At 36.5% G+C, this 17,970-nt stretch overlaps 1 protein-coding gene across 7 annotated transcripts in view; it reads right to left on the bottom strand.

Moving 5' to 3' along the window:
- Positions 1-4,333: 4,333 nt before the first annotated feature.
- Positions 4,334-17,970, bottom strand: part of FNBP1L (formin binding protein 1 like) — a 113,034-nt gene continuing 99,397 nt past the window's right edge. For 5 of the 7 annotated variants that reach the window (XM_036351969.1, XM_036351972.1, XM_036351968.1 and 2 more), the window contains 6 exons: positions 16,876-16,985; positions 12,935-13,067; positions 12,464-12,558; positions 9,711-9,859; positions 7,843-8,001; positions 4,334-6,035 (listed from right to left, as the gene is read on the bottom strand). In XM_036351969.1, the coding sequence (XP_036207862.1) occupies positions 5,854-6,035; positions 7,843-8,001; positions 9,711-9,859; positions 12,464-12,558; positions 12,935-13,067; positions 16,876-16,985 (828 nt within the window). In that variant the 3' untranslated portion in view covers positions 4,334-5,853. Of the gene's footprint in view, positions 6,584-7,408; positions 8,002-9,710; positions 9,860-12,463; positions 12,559-12,934; positions 13,068-16,875; positions 16,986-17,970 lie in introns of those variants that run through there. The other 2 variants (XM_036351971.1, XM_036351973.1) reach the window with 2 other exon arrangements.

Here is a 17,970-nt window from a genome sequence, read left to right as displayed (position 1 = left end):
ATGAAAATCATAGGAAAAAATACACTTCGAGTACTGCACTATATTTACTGTACTGTGTTTACATCATCTGTTTACAAGATTGTCAGTGCCTACCTCATCTTGTATGATATAAAACATTGTACATGTTACACTTATTACTAACAAGACATCAAAAATGAAAAAATAATGTAAAAAGCAAATTAATATTGCAGGCATATAACGATTCATGCACTGATAATGAAGCAGCAGCAATATGATTGCTTTATGGTAGCCTACTGTAATCAATAGGACTCCTTCACAGTAACCTAGCCTATACACTAATGAATGAATCGTTATGAAATTTTTATGGTATACAGTAGTACAGTCATATTTGTAATATGGTATTGAAAACATTGTTACTTTTTTAAAAACCACTTACCTGTGATGGTAGGCTGATACGCATTATCTCCAATGAGAAGAGAGGCATACTATACAGTAATGTAATTCTTTGAAAGCAAACTCATAAAACAGTAAGAAAACTAATGCATTATCAATTCTATATTGAGTATCATTCATCTTATGCTGATGTAATGAAAATCCACTTCCATAAATACATGATGTTCTACACGATGAACACTTAAGCGATGATGATGATGACACAAAAACATCTCATACAGTTCTTACCATACAGTTATTAGATTTTCACACAAAGACACACACACACATACAAAACTGATAAATTTATTAACTGTACAGCATGATGGTTATTTACTATTCATTCAGTGGAAGTGGATCATCACAAAAGGCCTTCATCCTCCTGGTCTTCACATTGAGTAGGCTGGCTGAGGAGGTTGGTCTTGCTGTCTCAGGGTTGCAGAGGGAAACAAGATGGAGGAGGTGGAAGGGGAGGCAGGAGAGGCCGGCACACTCAGTGTAACTTTACAGACATATCATAATTTGTCTTTTTTTTGCTTTTTCATTTCTCTAAAAATGTTTCTATACGGTACCAATCCTTTTTCTGTTTGCTTTAGTTTCTGTGTCTGTATCATAGAAGGGTCCATGTCATAAGAGAAGTCCAAGTAGTCTTGAATAATTAGAACCCTTCTGCCAAATAGTCTAATGTCAATTTGTTTTCTGGCACTGCTTCTTTCTTCCTTATCACCTGACATTGGGTTGGAGGCACTCACCTCCATCGTCATCTCCTGTTGATTCCCTGGGGTGGTGTCTATTAGCTCTTGAATTTCTCCAAGAACCTCATCTTGAAAGCCTTCACACACACACACACTCACTCACTTTAAAAAAAAATTTTTTTTTAAATTGATTTCAGAGAGAAAGGGAGGGGGAGAGATAGAAACATCAATGATAAGAATCATTGCCTCCTTCACACCCCCTACTGGGGATCGAGCCAGCAACCCAGGCATGTACCCTGACCAGGAATCGAACCATGACCTCATTGTCCATAGGTCAGTTCTCAACCACTGAGCCACACCAGCCAGGCCACACTCACCTTTTTTATTAGTATTTTGTCATATCCACAATCTTGCATGGTTTCCTTAATTGGCTCTGTCATAAATCCTGTAGTCCAGCACCTCTGGACAATTTTCTTTATCTGGGACTTGTTTCAGGTTTGGTGGCTTTCACACTTTTTCTGTAACTACGATGGCATCTTCAATAGTGTGATCCTTCCAGACTTTCATGTTCTACCAGGTTCTCTTCCATAGTGCTGACAATCCTTTCTCGAGTACCATGTGTAATGAACCTTACAGGACTCCCTGATTTTGAGGCTGAATAGACGTTGTTTGGGGGCAAGTAGACCACTTTGACACTTCAGTGTTGAACTCATGGAATTCTGGGTGAGTAAGAGCACTGACTTAGAGCCATTATCAAAAGAACTTTAAAGGGCAGTCCCTTACTGGGAAGGCACTTCCTGATTTCAGGGACAAAGCATTGACAGAACCAATCCAGAAAAAGGGTTCTCCTTGTCCAGGCCTTCTTGCTGTACAACCAAAAGACTGGCAACTGGTATTTATCTTGTCTTTTCAAGGCTCGGAGGTTACCAACTTAATAGATAAGGGCTGTCCTGTCATCAACAGGACTGCACTTGCACAAAAAGGTAGCATTAACCTCTCCCCCATATCCTGCCTTAAACCCTGGTTCTTGCTCCTCTTACTTACTAACAAATTACCTTTGTGGCATTTTTTTTCCCAGAATAGGGCACTTTCATCTGTTCAGGCAGACAGTCTTTCTCCTTAGTTACTCTCTTAATAGGGTTTGGGAACTTTGTTGCCTATTCATCTGCAGAGGCTACTTCTTCAGTTACCCTGACATATTTTTCATCTAAACCTCTAAAAGGACCACACCATTGTTAACCCCTGCAGCCTAAGATCCATCACCTTCCTTTTGCATCAAGTTGTCAAACAATGACTTCACTTTTTCTCAAATTATTCTCAAGTCCAAGCAGCGTGGTCTGCCCAGGCAAGGGAGGGGAAAGGTAGACTTGGAGGTGGAGGTGAAGGCAGAGAGGACACACAAATGTGATACTCCCGTCCGGAGGTGCGCCAGGGGCAGAGGGTGGCGCACACAGCGGGAGCTGTGCTGTCACATGCTAGAGGGCTCACTCTCCTGGGTATTAAACAGAGTCCTGGTGGAGTCCTTCTCCTCACACCTCCTCAGTGCACAGGACAGGCCACCCTCCACCACAGAACAAGATGCCCGGGAAAACAAAACTTGACTACAGAAGGGCTGTGTCCCCAAACACCTGTGTCTACCCAGTCTCTTCCAGGATCCCCTTGAGCAGGATAGGAGCTTACAAAACCAAAGATTTCCCAAACCTGAAATAATAGTAAATCTATAGTTAAGCCCTTCAGCTTTTGTCCTCAGTGCTTAACCCTTTGAGTGCCAACCAATATCCTAGGAACTATGCTAAAATTGCCAAGGCATTTTTGCTGATTTTACAGCAATTTAGGAAAAAAATTATGAATCGCAAGTAAATGAAGTTATGTATTCAGTATCTTCCACAAAATCGTCATCTTCACAGCAAGAATTGACATATTTAGCAATATCATCATCACTAATAAAAGCAGACTTAGAACTGGACACTGCAGGAAGAGCGCGATAGCGCTCCCGGCCCTTTCGGGGAAAGACAGGAGGAGCGCAATCGTGCTCGCCGGCACTCTAGGGGTTTAAACAATGAACGCATCACAGGGTGTCATGTGTGGTTTGAGATAAATAATACGTACCAGAACTTATATGAGTAGCCAGTTTTACTTCTTTTCGGAATTACTATTTACCAACCAATATGGAAATATTTCAGTATTTAGCATTAACTATGGCTATATCCGTGTGCAGAGGCTGAATATCAGGCCTGCTAATACAGAATATGACATGATCTTTGCAAAGCTCAAAAACATGGAAAGTTAATCAGGTTGAGGAAAATACCCATGTGAAAAAATTAAGAAAAATAAAGATAAATTTTTCAACCCCCCAATCTTTTGGCATCTCTTACACTTTCTAGTTTCTTAGAATATTAACAGTGACTATATTCAGGAATATCTTTGATGCCAGGTATATGAGCTCATTGAAATAGGTTTGGTGTTTATAATTTTTCACTTAATACCTCCTCACAAAGAAAATCTAGCCTTTTCAACAAGGCTGAAGATACTTTTGCTTTTGTTAGGATCGTTTTAAGGATATTATCTTTCCCTAACAAGTAGGATTTGGCTTCCTGATCTTAGTTCAGATAGTAAAAGCCCTTTTCATTTGCAATTTTTGTTGTTGACACTGTTTTCCTACCGCTTTGTTTTGTATGTGTCCCTACTTCCAGCTTGGCATGAATCTCTAAATTTTGATCTCAACAATTACAATCCCTCATTGTTCAGGATCAAGTAACCACTCGGTCTCATATTTGCCCTTTTAAAAAGCTGAACCTTGTGAAATTAAGACTTCCTAAAATGACAGATATGATCCTATTTATGGCAATCAGAAGACAAAGGTGCTCTCTCTAACTGGTCAGAAAATCAAGAAGCACAGGAAATGCTGAGAGCGTGTGGCACAGAGAGAGTTCTTATGGATGCGGAGGATGAGGTGGTGCATAAGGAAGGTCTGTGAACACAGCTACTGCAGAACAAAGACTTAAAATCCAAACGACTACACTCAACTCAAATCCACTGTGAAGAAATATTAACTTTTTTCCTCTAGGAAAGCTTAAGTGCAACTAAAAAGTAGAATTTCCAAAACTGCTTTGCAAAAAACGTTGCTTAACACAGATGTTCCTACTTATGTAACTTATCATCTATTTTACATTATCTGGAATTTAGCACATTCAAGAACAAAGTCTTTAGTTCACATAGCAATAAGAGATAACACATTACACACCTTAACCGACCATGAAAAGATTGTTTTATTTCATGAAAATATTCTCAACAGAGAACACTATCTTAAACAAAGCACTTACCATTAAGAAATCAACATGTGCACAAAAAGAGTAAAAATTATTGAAAAATTAAAGTTTTGGGACAATTCACATGTTCAAAATTTAAGAATGATTTAAACTGTGCAAGTACAAATGTCTGTCCTATTGTAATAACCCATATACAGGTTGCACTATTCCACGTGAAGGAACTTGCCTCCTAAGGAAGCAAATCCTGCTTTTAGAAAAACAAACAGTAGCTTGAAAAGAACAGTTAGTCCTTACAAGAAAACCTTAAACTTTGCCCTCTGTGGCTGCTAGCCAAACACACACAAGCACTTCAGGCTTTGTACAGAAGACAAACACAGCCAGATCACATTTCCTCCTCATTGCTACCTTTCAAATACGAATAGCACTAGGATTTAAAACTACTTTATGTAGTCTGTCAGTATTGAGTAATGTCACATTATATAAATAACCCTGTAACGAGATTCAAAATCTAAACTTCATAGTTTACTAGCCTCAAAAGTAATACACTATACGTCAGCTGTGTAACAGGGGCATATTCGATCTTATGAAGACATTAACTTTCACACAATTGTCATTCAGCTTTAGTATAACTAGTATGAATCAAATAACACTGGGAAAAATTATTAAAGCAGTCACACAGCTTCTAAAATATTGCTTAAAATCCAACAATACACAGACCATTTCACGTTCTCTTTCTTCCCTCAAAACAGTAAAGAATCAAATTAATGAAGCTTCCATTGGTAGAAATATTCCCCCACCCCACCCTCCTCCCTATTAAACACCACTAAGAACTTAGTTAAGATACAAGTCATTAACAGAACCACAAATGCGAGGCAGGACAACATGAGCAATAGGGCACTAACGACAATTATATGTACAAGTATAAACATACAGAAATCTCCATTTTACAAGTAAAAGTGCACATAGATCATTACAAAGTTTCACTAACTTTCATCTGGTTCAAACAAAAGCATCACTTGGAAACAGACTATCATTGTAATAATCAAATGAGAACATGGTAACCCCAAATTAAAAGACAAGGGGGGCAGAGGTCCATAAAACTTCTCATAAAAATACTGAGTAAAGTCAAATGGACTTGAACATGTCTTTAGTCTGGTGCATAAATTTGGAGACGCACCGTCAAACATGGTAGAGCTCTAAAAGCCACCTACCGAGGCTGCATCGCAGCTGCAGCAGCCCTGGGAGATAAAGGAGGTCACACTGAGCTGACACATAAAGCCCTTTGTGGGATACTGTAGTGGTAGTGTTGGCAATCAACAGATTTAGGCACTCTAGTTTAAGGCAGCATTTGAATGGAAGCAGCTGACTTCTGACAACAGTCCTTTGTCTTGAGGTGGTGAGTATCTTCTGTGTTCCCTATGCCAGGATTTCGGTGCTGACTATAGATTCTTCCCAGACTGAGGTGCGGAAGATGTATCACGCTTCAAAGAGTTCTTTCAACTGGGCTGTAGGCTAGAGCATAGATGTTTTCTTTTTCTTATCATAAATACTTCAGGTTCACAAACTAGTTCTTCATAATGCCAAAACTGGAATGTTTGCAGTGGGGAAGTTATAGCAGCATACACAAACAACAGGATGAGAACATTAGTGCTGGAGATGTTTGACAACGTGATTTGCGCTACAAATGTAAAACACAACTAAGACTTTGACAAGAACAAGGGATTATAAACACATGCCTGAAAAACCTAACTTGCTCACTCTACACATGCAACAGGATGTTAAGCAAACACAGAAGTGGCGCAGGCAGACACTGACAAATGGCCATGGTTCTAACAGACAATGACTCTAAAAGTCAATTAAAACAGAGCTGGGATAGAGATGGTGCTGGTGGGACCGCCAAATGTAAGACAAATTTGACAGCTCTGCATTCTTTCTGATTTGGACATCATTAAAATAAATGGAAAAAAGGTTAGCCATTGTTAGCTTTTTTTCCTTCATGTGGATAATTGTGAAAGAGGAATTTAAGGACTTAATGATTTTTTAAAACAATGTATGGAAATGCTAATGAAGTTAGTAAAAAATAATAATGTCTGCATGCACTCATGCATCTTGCTTCTCTCATTCTCTCTCTGAGCCTGACAACTCTAACACCCTCCCCCCCAAAAGCAGCTGCATGTAACCTCCTTCAACATCTTGCCCATTTCCTCAGAAACCCTCTTCAGGAACCTGCAGTCCAGGAGGAAAAAGAAAAGAACAATTACTGAAGACCTTTGGTAAGACCAAAAGGGGTGTTCAGTTTAAAGTGTCCGTCCTAAATGTCCCTAAAATTATTTTATAGTCAGCTACTGAAAACACCAGAAAAATTTGTAACACAAGCAAAATTAAAGACAAGGCTTGTAGCTCCTTCTTCACTTCATTCCCAGCACAACTAGCACTGCACAATCCTTGATTGTACAGTGCTACCAACAAATGCTTGTTGAAATTAATTGGGGGAAAAAATCTGACATAACTGGTGACCCAGCTAAAATGAGGACATGCTCTAAACTGTAGTACAGATAACCTCCTCAACCCACTTAATCAAAAGTTTTTTTTTTCAACATAAAACGTGCCAGTACTTCTCCCCCAGTCAAGATTTTCTATCTTAGCTTATTTTAAATCTATTTTCCTATTATAACTGCTAACTAATCACTAAAGTGATATTTCCCAAAGGACATTTTCAAGATAAAAAATACAAGCATTCGATTAATTTGAAAGGGAGCTTGTACGTTCCTGAAAATTACTAGTAAGCCTGAAAATATTATTAGGTCTCAAAAGAAAGCCATTCTATTCACCTAAGAGCTAGACCAGATTGATTTATTTTGGAAGTCTCTTGATTTGTCTACAATAGATTTTGTGCGAGGTACATATTTTCTTCTTTTAGGAAACCAAAATTAATAGGGAAGAAAATGAAAATGGTTATATTCTTATTTTATCCAGTTAGCCAACTATTATGACTTGTCTTCTTGGAGACTGTAGCTAAATTCAAACGCCTATATAAAACCACTCTTTGGGAATCAGCTTTTTATAGCTTTTCATAGCAGTTTTAATTATTTGAATTTATTGAGTTTTCTGAAGTCAAGTGTGTGTATGTACATGTTTGGGAGGGGTGCCTTTTATCTATGAATTCCTGCCCAATAGGTCAAACACCATTCTTTATAAGGCAGAAAAACACAAATCCTTCACACAGACTTAAGCAAGACATAAAGCAAAAGGCATCAATTAAGCTCCACACCAACATCACTCACGTTAAAGCATCAACGAGAACAGTTTCTTGTGGTCATATTCACATCTTTAAGATCGAGCATTCAGCTCACATAGTGAACAATAAATCTTGGATGCCCTTTAAATTTTCTGATGTTATCCCACCCGTTGAGTGTGTTTTTGTTTTAAGTTATCATTCCTATGTCACAAAGCTGCCTGGTTAGTTTAGATGTAAGTTACTGCACCTTTACTGTTTTTCTCTAGAGTTACATCTATGTATGATGTGGGAACGTAGCCTTCTTCACCATTCTGTCTCCGAGCTCTTGTCCATCCATCACCTTTGTCCTCCTCAATAATGTATAGAACTTCACCTTCTTTCATTGCCAGAGTACCTTCATTATGTCCTAGATGAGAGTTTTCATAGTACAAGCATAACTTAAACACAGCAATAATTTCATATAAAAGTTACAACAACACACAAAATAACATGAAACTCTACTAAATTTCAATGTGCCTAGGTCCACTGACTCTCATTAGCAACATCTCTACTTTGTAGCAATACTTTGTAGTTTACCCAACACTTTCATATACATTGTCTCATGTGAACTCCCAGGCTGGCATTAATATCACCCCCATGTAACAGATGAAGTATAAGCCACAATGGCATATGACTTGCAAGGGTACTCTAACTGATTTCACTACTTCAACTTCTTTCCCAAACTTGAGTGGTATTGCTATCTAGAAAATTCATGAGATGTGGATCAGGAAAATAGTAATAGTAGTAGTAGTAGTAGTAGTAGTAGTAGTAGTAGTAATAGTAATCTGAGCTCCAAGATTAAGCTCTCCCTGAAGTCAGCTAATACAACCCTTCTTTAGTTTAAGACAGTGAGAAGGTGGAAAGAATGTAGCTTAAAGAGAGAGCAGAGAGAAAACTACACTCTGGTGATGGTAGAAGAAGAATGCTTATAGCCACAGAGCACAAACTTTCTTTAAAACCTCATCAGCCTCAGGGCTCTTTCCTCTCAACCCCCAACCCTTCCAACCTGCTTAGCAGTAACTATTTGCACAAATGAATCTTCATATAATGTATGCTAAATTCCTTCTCTAGTCTCTGGATTACATTATAGCAATATCTTATTTAATACTAGAGGTGCAGTGCACAAAATTCGTGCACAGGTAGGGTCCCTAGCGGCTGCCAGCGGCTGGCTGGAGTCTCCCTTCCTGGGCTGCTGGCCGGGGCCTTCCTTTGTTCTGCACCACCCCCTGGTGGTCAGCACACGTCATAGCAAGTGATCGAACTCCTGGTCAGTCGAACTCCCGAGGGGACACTTTGCATATTAGGCTTTTATATATATAGATTTTCTTAGAATGAGGAGTAACTAAAGACTTTACACAATTTTAAAACCAATAAAATTGGTGGGGAAGGGCCTTAATTCATATACCATTTTACAAAACAACTTATTTATAAAGGTGTTACTGGGCTGCTCTGTGATTTGAGGAACAGAATTTTTCAGAATCCTTTTCCCGTAAGAGAGGAAAGGGTGAATAAAAGTCTGCAGGAGAGGACCACATGACTTCCTCCCTTCACACAGTTTGTCATCCAACTCTTGCAGAGGAAAAGATGGCAAAGTCAGAAGCTACCATACTCTCTCCTTCCCTCATCTGAAAATGTGGCCTACAGAGTCAGGATATGGTGGCATTCAGATATGCCATTTGCCATGTGCTTGTCTCCCAATGTTAGCAAGTTACAAGGAAGAGCTTGAAGTGACATCCGCCCACCTTCCACTTCCTGGGTGGGCGGATACATGATTGAGCTGCTTGAACTTTAATGAGTACATTAAGCATTAGTCAAATCTCTGGGGGAAATTCTGTGTCAACCAAAGTTGATAATTAAATAATAATCTGTATAAGTATACTGATAAATAGGTAATTTTCTTTTAATGTCATGTATGGAATGAACATCTCTGTATCTGTAATACAGTTAAACAAAAATATTCATACTAATGAATTAGGATTATAATTGTCTGACAATGTACTATTTAGCTGAGGACATTAAAGTAGACAGCTCATATATGTAGACTTTATCATATATAATGTATTAGAAAAATCATACCATCAAAAGGGTAAATAGCTTTGCAGTGTCCAATAGCAGGCAAAGGATCGTCATCTTCAAAGTCATCATCAAACTCATTGTGGTGACCATGCTGTTGGGGTGGCCCACGGACTTCTTGGTTTGCATCATCAGTGTAACTTCCCTCAGGACTATAAAACATAAAATTATCTCTGATCAACTATCACAAACATGGGAAGCTTTTATATTGTCTCAGGATCAAGTCAGAGAATTAAGTATCTGTGATATAGTTTCAAATTAAATCTTTATTTTCTTAAAACTGACTATCTATCTATCTATCTATCTATCTATCTATCTATCTATCTATCTATCATCTATCTATCTATCTATCTATCTATCTATCTATCTCTTCTAAAACAAAATGAGTCTTTGTTGAATTTCCTGAAATTAAAAGACTACAATATTCTAGACACATAGCATGTATTCAGTGAATATCTCTCACTATCACCACCAGGTCCAGAGAAAAAGTAAAGATGTATTAGATACTTGTTTTTCATTATCCTGGATTTATCACATCTCTTTTGCAAGAGGACCCTAAAATTCCTTAGGACCCACCCAGACCCGTGTTCAGTTAAAAGGTTTCAGGTGGCTTGTTCTGTCCTGACTCCAGAGGGCTCATCTTAACTCAGCACTTGTATGGCCAGAGTGACGAGTTGACAAGTAGGACTATAACCCAGTCAGATATAAGAGATGCACAGAGACTTTGCTTGGGATTGTTGAAATAGAAGCTCCCTTTTCCACTGGACTTGAACCTAGAGAAATATGAGCCTAGAGCTTTGAATGATGACCATATGAAGCCTTAAAAGGAAGCCAAGGCAGTGGAAGGCAGAACTGTGAAGTGGAGAGAGCGGAGTCCTGAGGATGTATCATCTGAGCTCCAAGATTAAGCTCTCTCTGAAGTCAGCTAATAAAATCCCTCTTTAGTTTAAGCCAGTATGGGCAGAGTATTTCATTCTGTCACTAAAAACCCAAAGACTCCTAATAAAGTTCATTTGCAACTAATCATGTTACCAGGAAAGTTAGTAACTTAGAAAATAAAAAACTCAGTAATCTAAAGGCATTTTTTTTCTTTACAACTTTTTAAACCAGAGAGAAAAATGTTAATAATTTTGCTAAAGAATCAAATGATTAAGATTTTAATAATGGGGAAATCTATGTGATTAGATTTAACAGCACTTTCAGTATGCCTGGAAAACATTTTTTTTTTTTTACTTTATCTTTATTGTTTAAATTATTACAGATGTCCCTTTTTTACCCCATTGACCCCCCCCTTCCCCCCCCTCTCGTCCCCTCCCTAAGCCTTCACCCACTACTACCTGTGTCCATGGGTTATACCTATGTGCATGTAATTTCTTTGGTTGATCTCTTCCCTGCCCTCTACCCTCTTCACTCTGAGGATCCTCAGTTTATTGCATGCTTTCATGTCTCTGGATCTATTTTGTTTGTCAGTTTATTTTGTTCATTAGATTTCACATATAAATGAGATCATCTGATATTTCTCTTTCACTATGTAGTGGATAAAAAAAGCTGTGGTACATTTACACAATGGAATACTCTACAGCTGTAAAAAAGGGGATCTCTTACCCTTTGAGACAGCATGGAGGGACCTAGAGAGTATTATGCTAAGTGAAATAAGTCAGTGGAAGACATGTTTTTAAATAACACAAGCCAAATAGATTAATTATTAAAATCTAGGTTTTATCTAATAACAAAACCCAATATATTTGGGGGTGTTGTTTGATATACTGAAGATATGTACTCTTTCAAAAAATGATAATGGAGAGGAGAAACTATTATTTGTCAAGAACATACTATAACCAGGTTTTTACTACTGGGTGCTTTATGTACATTACTTCATTTATTACTAATAACCTGAATAAGGGGTATTTTAATCTCTATTTTATATTTGAGGACACTGAGACTCAGAAAGAATTAAAAATGAACTTAATCAAATTATAGTGTAATTAAGTAGTAAACTAAGATCTCTCAAATTCTTCTCTAAGGTGAGTTCTAATATGTTGGACTTTATTTTTTTTTTTAATATTTTTTTATTGATTTCAGAGAGGAAGGGAGAGGGAAAGAAAGATAGAAACATCAATGATGAGAGAGAATCATTGATTGGCTGCCCCCTGCATATCCCCTACTGGGGCTCGAGCCTGAAACCCAGGCATGTGCCTGGAATGGGAATCGAAAAGTGACTTCCTGGTTCATAGGTCAATGCTCAACCACTAAGCCACACCAGCTGGGCTAATTTGTTGGACTTTATTATAAAAAAGAAAAAGACATATTACAATAAGGAAATGCCACAATGATATGGAAACTTAGCAAAGTGCCTTTTGGAAGCTCTGGTCTAAACTAACAATACACATTTTTCACAAAACTTTGAGCAAGTTGACAGTTAAATTTTTCTTTGGCATTAGCTACCCAACTCCATCTATTAGGGCATCTCCCCATGCCTGAGGAGCCTATGCCTCCAGATTACAGCTCCAAGAACTTTCTATGTTCCCATCTCTGTTTTGGGATGCATGACAAACAAACTGAGCAGCAATATGAAATTTCATACTTCACCTATAGCTATTATAAAGAAACAGAAAATTTAGGTTCGAAAGACTGATGTTATTAAAGCCAAACTTGTTAAATGAGGGAGGAAGAAAAAAATTATATGAAGTTTAGAAAAAAAAGTGAGAAAAGTTTGGGAGAAAAGAAGAAATACAAATAAAATACAAAAAAATGACCTTTCTCGTCCCTGTGTTACAAGATGATTTATGTCACTGCTATGTCTTCTGTCTCCTCTCCCACCTGTTTTGCCTTCAACTTCAGAGAGCCATGCCTTAGGAAAAAAATAAGTAAAACTGAGCTTAATAAATACTTTTAAGAGCTCGTAAGATATTCTACATTTAAAATGTGCTTTGAGTTGTTATGATTATGTAATTCTTAGCGAAGGGAAACCTTTATTCCAATTTGGTCAATGATCAACTTTATGGCTAATAAAAAATAGTTTAAGTGTTTATTTTTATATATCATTTTTAATTTAAAAACTTCAACAAGGGACTAAACATTATGTACCATACGATACCTTACTTTTAGTTCATGAGCCCTGAAATTAAATAAATATTTGAAGATAATTCTAGCAAAAACTAACCTATCATGATGAAATTTATACAAATGAATTGATCTCAGACAACTGCTAAACAACAAATCTCTACCTCATTCTTGTGGATTTCCATTCGCAGGCGGTCAATATTATTCATGGTCTCTGCTAATTTAGGCTGCAAACTCCCTGGATCCCCCATTTGTGGATTTTTCTCATACACATCTTTCATTTTGTTGAGTGCTTCTCTGAAAACAAAAAGGAAGCCATAAAATTAAATATTCACTCTATATATTTCCAGATAAAAGAGTTTCATTTTATTTGGGGACTCACATACAACCTAATCTGAAAAGATTCACATCTCTTTTAAGTTTAGTAAAATATTACCTGATTAAAGATAATCTGATAAAGTATGTAGAGTGTGTAATTTATGGAAACACCCTTTAAATCAATTGAAATATCAAAAATAAGTTAGATTTAATTTCTCATTTCTTGCTCCTAAGTGAGATAGATAGATACACACACACACACACACACAGACCTATACATATATGCTTCATCAAAGGCTGGAAGATATTCCTCAATATTCTTAAACTTATCATATCCCAAATCAAACTCATATTCCCATCTAGACATTATTCCACCTTTTCTTAGAGTTCATAGCATCAGCATCCTCCCACCCATCTATACTAGAAATAGAAATGCATCTTTAACTTGCCCTCTACCTCCAAATTCAGTTATTCACCTCCTCTTCACTAATAGTAATAAGAATAGATTATGACTCAATCAGCTCTCCTCAACTCTGACAGCTGACAGTACTGACTTACACTCCTTAATACTCATTTCCTGCCTGATCTCCTGGAGGGTACATTTTCTTTTTCCTTCTCCTCACTCTGCTGTCTTATATCTCCCTCACTGGCTCCTCTTCTCTTCACCCTTTAAATGTATGTTACATAAATAACATAGGTTTCCTCTCATCTCATCCTACACTCCTCCTTCAGAATGATCTCTTATTGTTTTGTTTTTTCCAGTTTTAGTGAGATATAATTGACTCATTGCTTTAATATCACCTATCTTTAGATGATACTCAAGTATATATCTCGTCCTCTTTTTCTCCTAAGTTCTAGATTTGATTTCCAAATCCAACTACATACTTTCATATAGATTTTCACATATTTCAAAACTCAACATAAACAAAACCATGACCTTTGCCCCAAATTTATTTTTTCTGTTTTAATTAAGTCTTTATCTATACTTCTGAGGTAGAAAGCCTCCACTTTTCTCTTCTTGGACATCCAATCAGATGACAAGTCTGACCTACTTTGCCTTTTGAACAATTCTTATCATCTACTCTTTTCTATTTTCAAGACATGGTTTCAACATCTCTCACCTAGCTGGTTTGGCTCAGTGGATAGAGTGCCGGCTGGCAGACGAAGGGTCCCAGGTTCGATTCCAATCAAGGGCACATGCCTGGATTGCATGCTCAATCCCCAGTAGGGGGCATGCAGGAGGCAGCCGATATCAATGATTCTCTCAACATTGATGTTTCCCCTCTCCCTTCCTCTATGAAATCAATAAAAATATGTTTTTAAAAAAGAAGTCCTCTAATCGGTCTCCCTGATGTCAATGTCTTTCCTATAAAATCTACTCTTCATATAGTTTTCAATTATCTTTCTTTAGAATACAGAGGTGATAGTATCACCTACTTTCTCAACAACTTTTGGTGACTCTCCAATACCTCCAGAATTCTACAAAAAAGCATTCAACACTTTATATAATTCATCCTGTACCTTTTCATCCTCATCTTCTGATATTATACTGCACATAATTTCTAATCAAGTCTCCTCCGGCCTAGAGCCAGTTCCAGGCCATGAAAGAATATTCACATTTCTGTGCTTTTATTCTTTGTTTTTCCTCTTGTCCTTAAATATTCTTACTCTCCCTTTATTGTCTAATTTCTTGTCTGACAAAACCCTATCCTCCCATCAAAGTCTAACTCCAATGTTCTGGAAACAAACCAGCTGTTTGGATGTCAACTCTGATATTTACCAGATACCTAACCTGAGCCACATTATGGATATATTTGATACTCAATTTCTCCACCTTTATAACAGGAACAACAACTTCAGAGGGCTATTTTGAGGAATTCAATGTAAAATGCTGGGCTCACTTTGTAGTACATAATAATCCCTCTATAAACATCAGTTTCCCACACAATCACCTTTCCTCTTCCCCCAACTTCTCCCCAGTGATATTTGTCTTAATTATTCCAGTAAGAATTCATTATTTTTTTCCTCTAGGTTCCCCCAGAACTTTATCTCTCTATTAGCAGCTATCATAATCCAGCTTGTACAGAAATTAAATCAATGAGTTTTATCTTTCCTAACTAAAATGTGAGCCTATTAGGATCAGGAACTATTTTATTACCTTTTTGTATCTACTAAAGTCCTGACAGTCTATTACATACAGTAAGCCCTAAATATTACATTATATGTTATAATTTCCCAGAGACCATTTACATGTTGCTCTAGTAAGAAATATTTTAACATTTAAAAATTATTTAATGGGGAAGTAATATACACCATGGTATATACTGTATTGTATATTTGAAAGTGGCTAAAAGAGTAGTTACTCATCACAAGAAAAAACATTTTTGTGACTATGTATGGTGATAAATATTAAATACTTATCATTGTGATCATTTTGCAACATATACAAATATTGAGCCATGATGTACATCTGAAACAAATATGTTAATACGTCAAATATACCTCAATAAAAAATGTAATACTAATAGAGTTGGTCCTCATTATTTGCAGATTCCATATCTGTGAATTGCCCATTTGCTAACATTTATTTGTAATCCAAAAAGGAACACATGTGGCATTTTTATACTCATTAGACATGCACAGAGTGGAGAAAAATTTGAGTCATCTGATTTATGTGTACATTCTCAGCTGAGTTCAAACAAGGAGATACTTTAACTTCTTATTTCTGCTCTGATACTCTGGACAAGTGTCCTTTTTGTGCTCATTGTTGGTGACTTTTCTCTTTATGAGAGCCCGTAAGCGTAGTGCTGAAGTGCTATCTAGTGTTCCTAAGAGGGAGAAGGCTGTGAGGAGAAAATACATGTCATATAAGCTCTGTTCAGGCATGAGCTACCGTGGTGTTGGCGCTGAGTTCAAAGTTAATGAATCAACAATATATATTTAAAAACTTGTCTTTAAGGAAAGCATAAAACAAGGTTATGTATAGATCAGTTAATACAAATGCTGTGACCAGAGGCGAATACAGGAGCCCTGTATTTCCCGTTTTGGTATTCACTCATCAGTGTTCATCGTGACTGTATAGAGCCTAACTGCCACAAACGACGAGAACCGATTATAATGCCTTACTTCACTTATAATTAAGCAGACAATCACATCTGATATATAATTCTTAATCCCTTTAATCACTCATGCCAGACCTTAAGCTCCAATTTTATCTTCAGTGGAAAAGCAGATAATAAGTCACCAATTCACTGTAACAACCCTTTATTCATCATGGCGCTCTATGTTCATTAAAACAAAACTGAAATACAGGAATGTTTTTATAAAATTGGGGAAAAAATAAAGCACTGAGTGAGTGAATCTGAAGCCATAGTAAAGTACTGTTTACCAACATATTTTGCTGCAAAAGAAATAATTATAGCTTCAGGTTTCTACAGAACTCAATTTATATACCAAAGCAAAACGAAATTTATCCAAGCATAAAAGGTAGTTATTGTTGGTGGAACTACTCTTGATAATGAGTCATCAAGTGATTTTATAAATTTTTGGAAGGCATAAATATATATGATTAGCTCCAATAAGTAATCTGCAACCCAAGAAACTCTAACATTTCATTTTTACTTGTGACACAGCAACCATAAGCACTTCAGAGTGTTTTTTCCCCTCAAAAGATATTTCAACTAGGATAAATGATTTTTAAACTTTTTACACATCACACCTAAACACATCATTCAAAATAGACCCTGAAAGGAATAATAATGGTAGAGAGAACTTAATGGAAAAATACTTCTGATCTGATTCTTTCTGTAGTTCTCTGTTGAGTTCGTCAATGCGCTGCTGTAGTTTTTTACGCCTCTGTTCTGGTGGCAGATGACTGAAATCTTCTAGTGCTGTGCCCTGAAAAGAGAATCTAAATGAGTATAAAAAGCATTTTCAAGAAATTTTATTTTTCACATATATCTGTTATAAAATAAGAATATCAATTTTTAAGTTTAATTTCTAATTAGCCCCAAACAATCCCTTTTAAGAAAAAGAAATCTACATAGATATGTGTGTTAATTAAAACAACTGTACTAAGAAAAGGCTCAAATTCCAGTCAGTATATAAAATCATGAAGCAGGATGGTAAAAATAACACCAGATAAAGATATTAGGGAATGACTAGTATCACATTATTCCCAGATCTTGGCAGAGTTAAAATAAATACATACGGATCTTCTTACAGCAACAACAACAAATGGAAACACGTAACATTTCTCATCTATATATATTATTGTTTTATATATAACATATCAACACATCCCAGTCAGCAAATTACAAATGTTCAGACTGAAAATATGAAGTCTGTATAACTGAATTATGTAAGCAACTTACCTCATAAAGACACTCTAATTAATGCATATAGTCTTTGAATGATTACACTTGTAAACCAATCTGTTCTTTAGAACCAAAACATACTTGACAATTAAAAAACAAAAGATCCAGTAAGTGAAATGTAAGTAAAGATTATATTCCAATAAGGAGTCTTTTCCAATTATCCTTTTGTACAACCAAATAATATACCTCAGTTGTTCCTGAAAGAATGATATAATCCAAAGAGAGATATAATCCTTCTTTTGGAAGTAAGCTTGATGTTTGAAAATTTCTTAATGCTTCGTTATTCAAAAAATTATATCATTTAAGGAAAGTGCTAGTATTTAGATGTAAATTTGATTGAAATGATGTCATTCATTTCTTAAATATTAATCATGTTACTGTTACTTTAGTTATTTTATTAGAGATTATACAATGGAGCAAATATTAGCAACTATTGATTCTTTCTGATATAAATCCATATTTACATGGTTTTTATATCCTCCCAAAACTGACGACACCTATCTCAT

Source organism: Myotis myotis, unplaced genomic scaffold, assembly GCF_014108235.1.
Source record: "Myotis myotis isolate mMyoMyo1 unplaced genomic scaffold, mMyoMyo1.p scaffold_m19_p_2, whole genome shotgun sequence".
NCBI lineage: Eukaryota > Metazoa > Chordata > Mammalia > Chiroptera > Vespertilionidae > Myotis > Myotis myotis.
The sequence above is the reverse complement of the archived record's forward strand: the minus strand, read 5'-3'. Positions and strand labels throughout refer to the sequence as shown.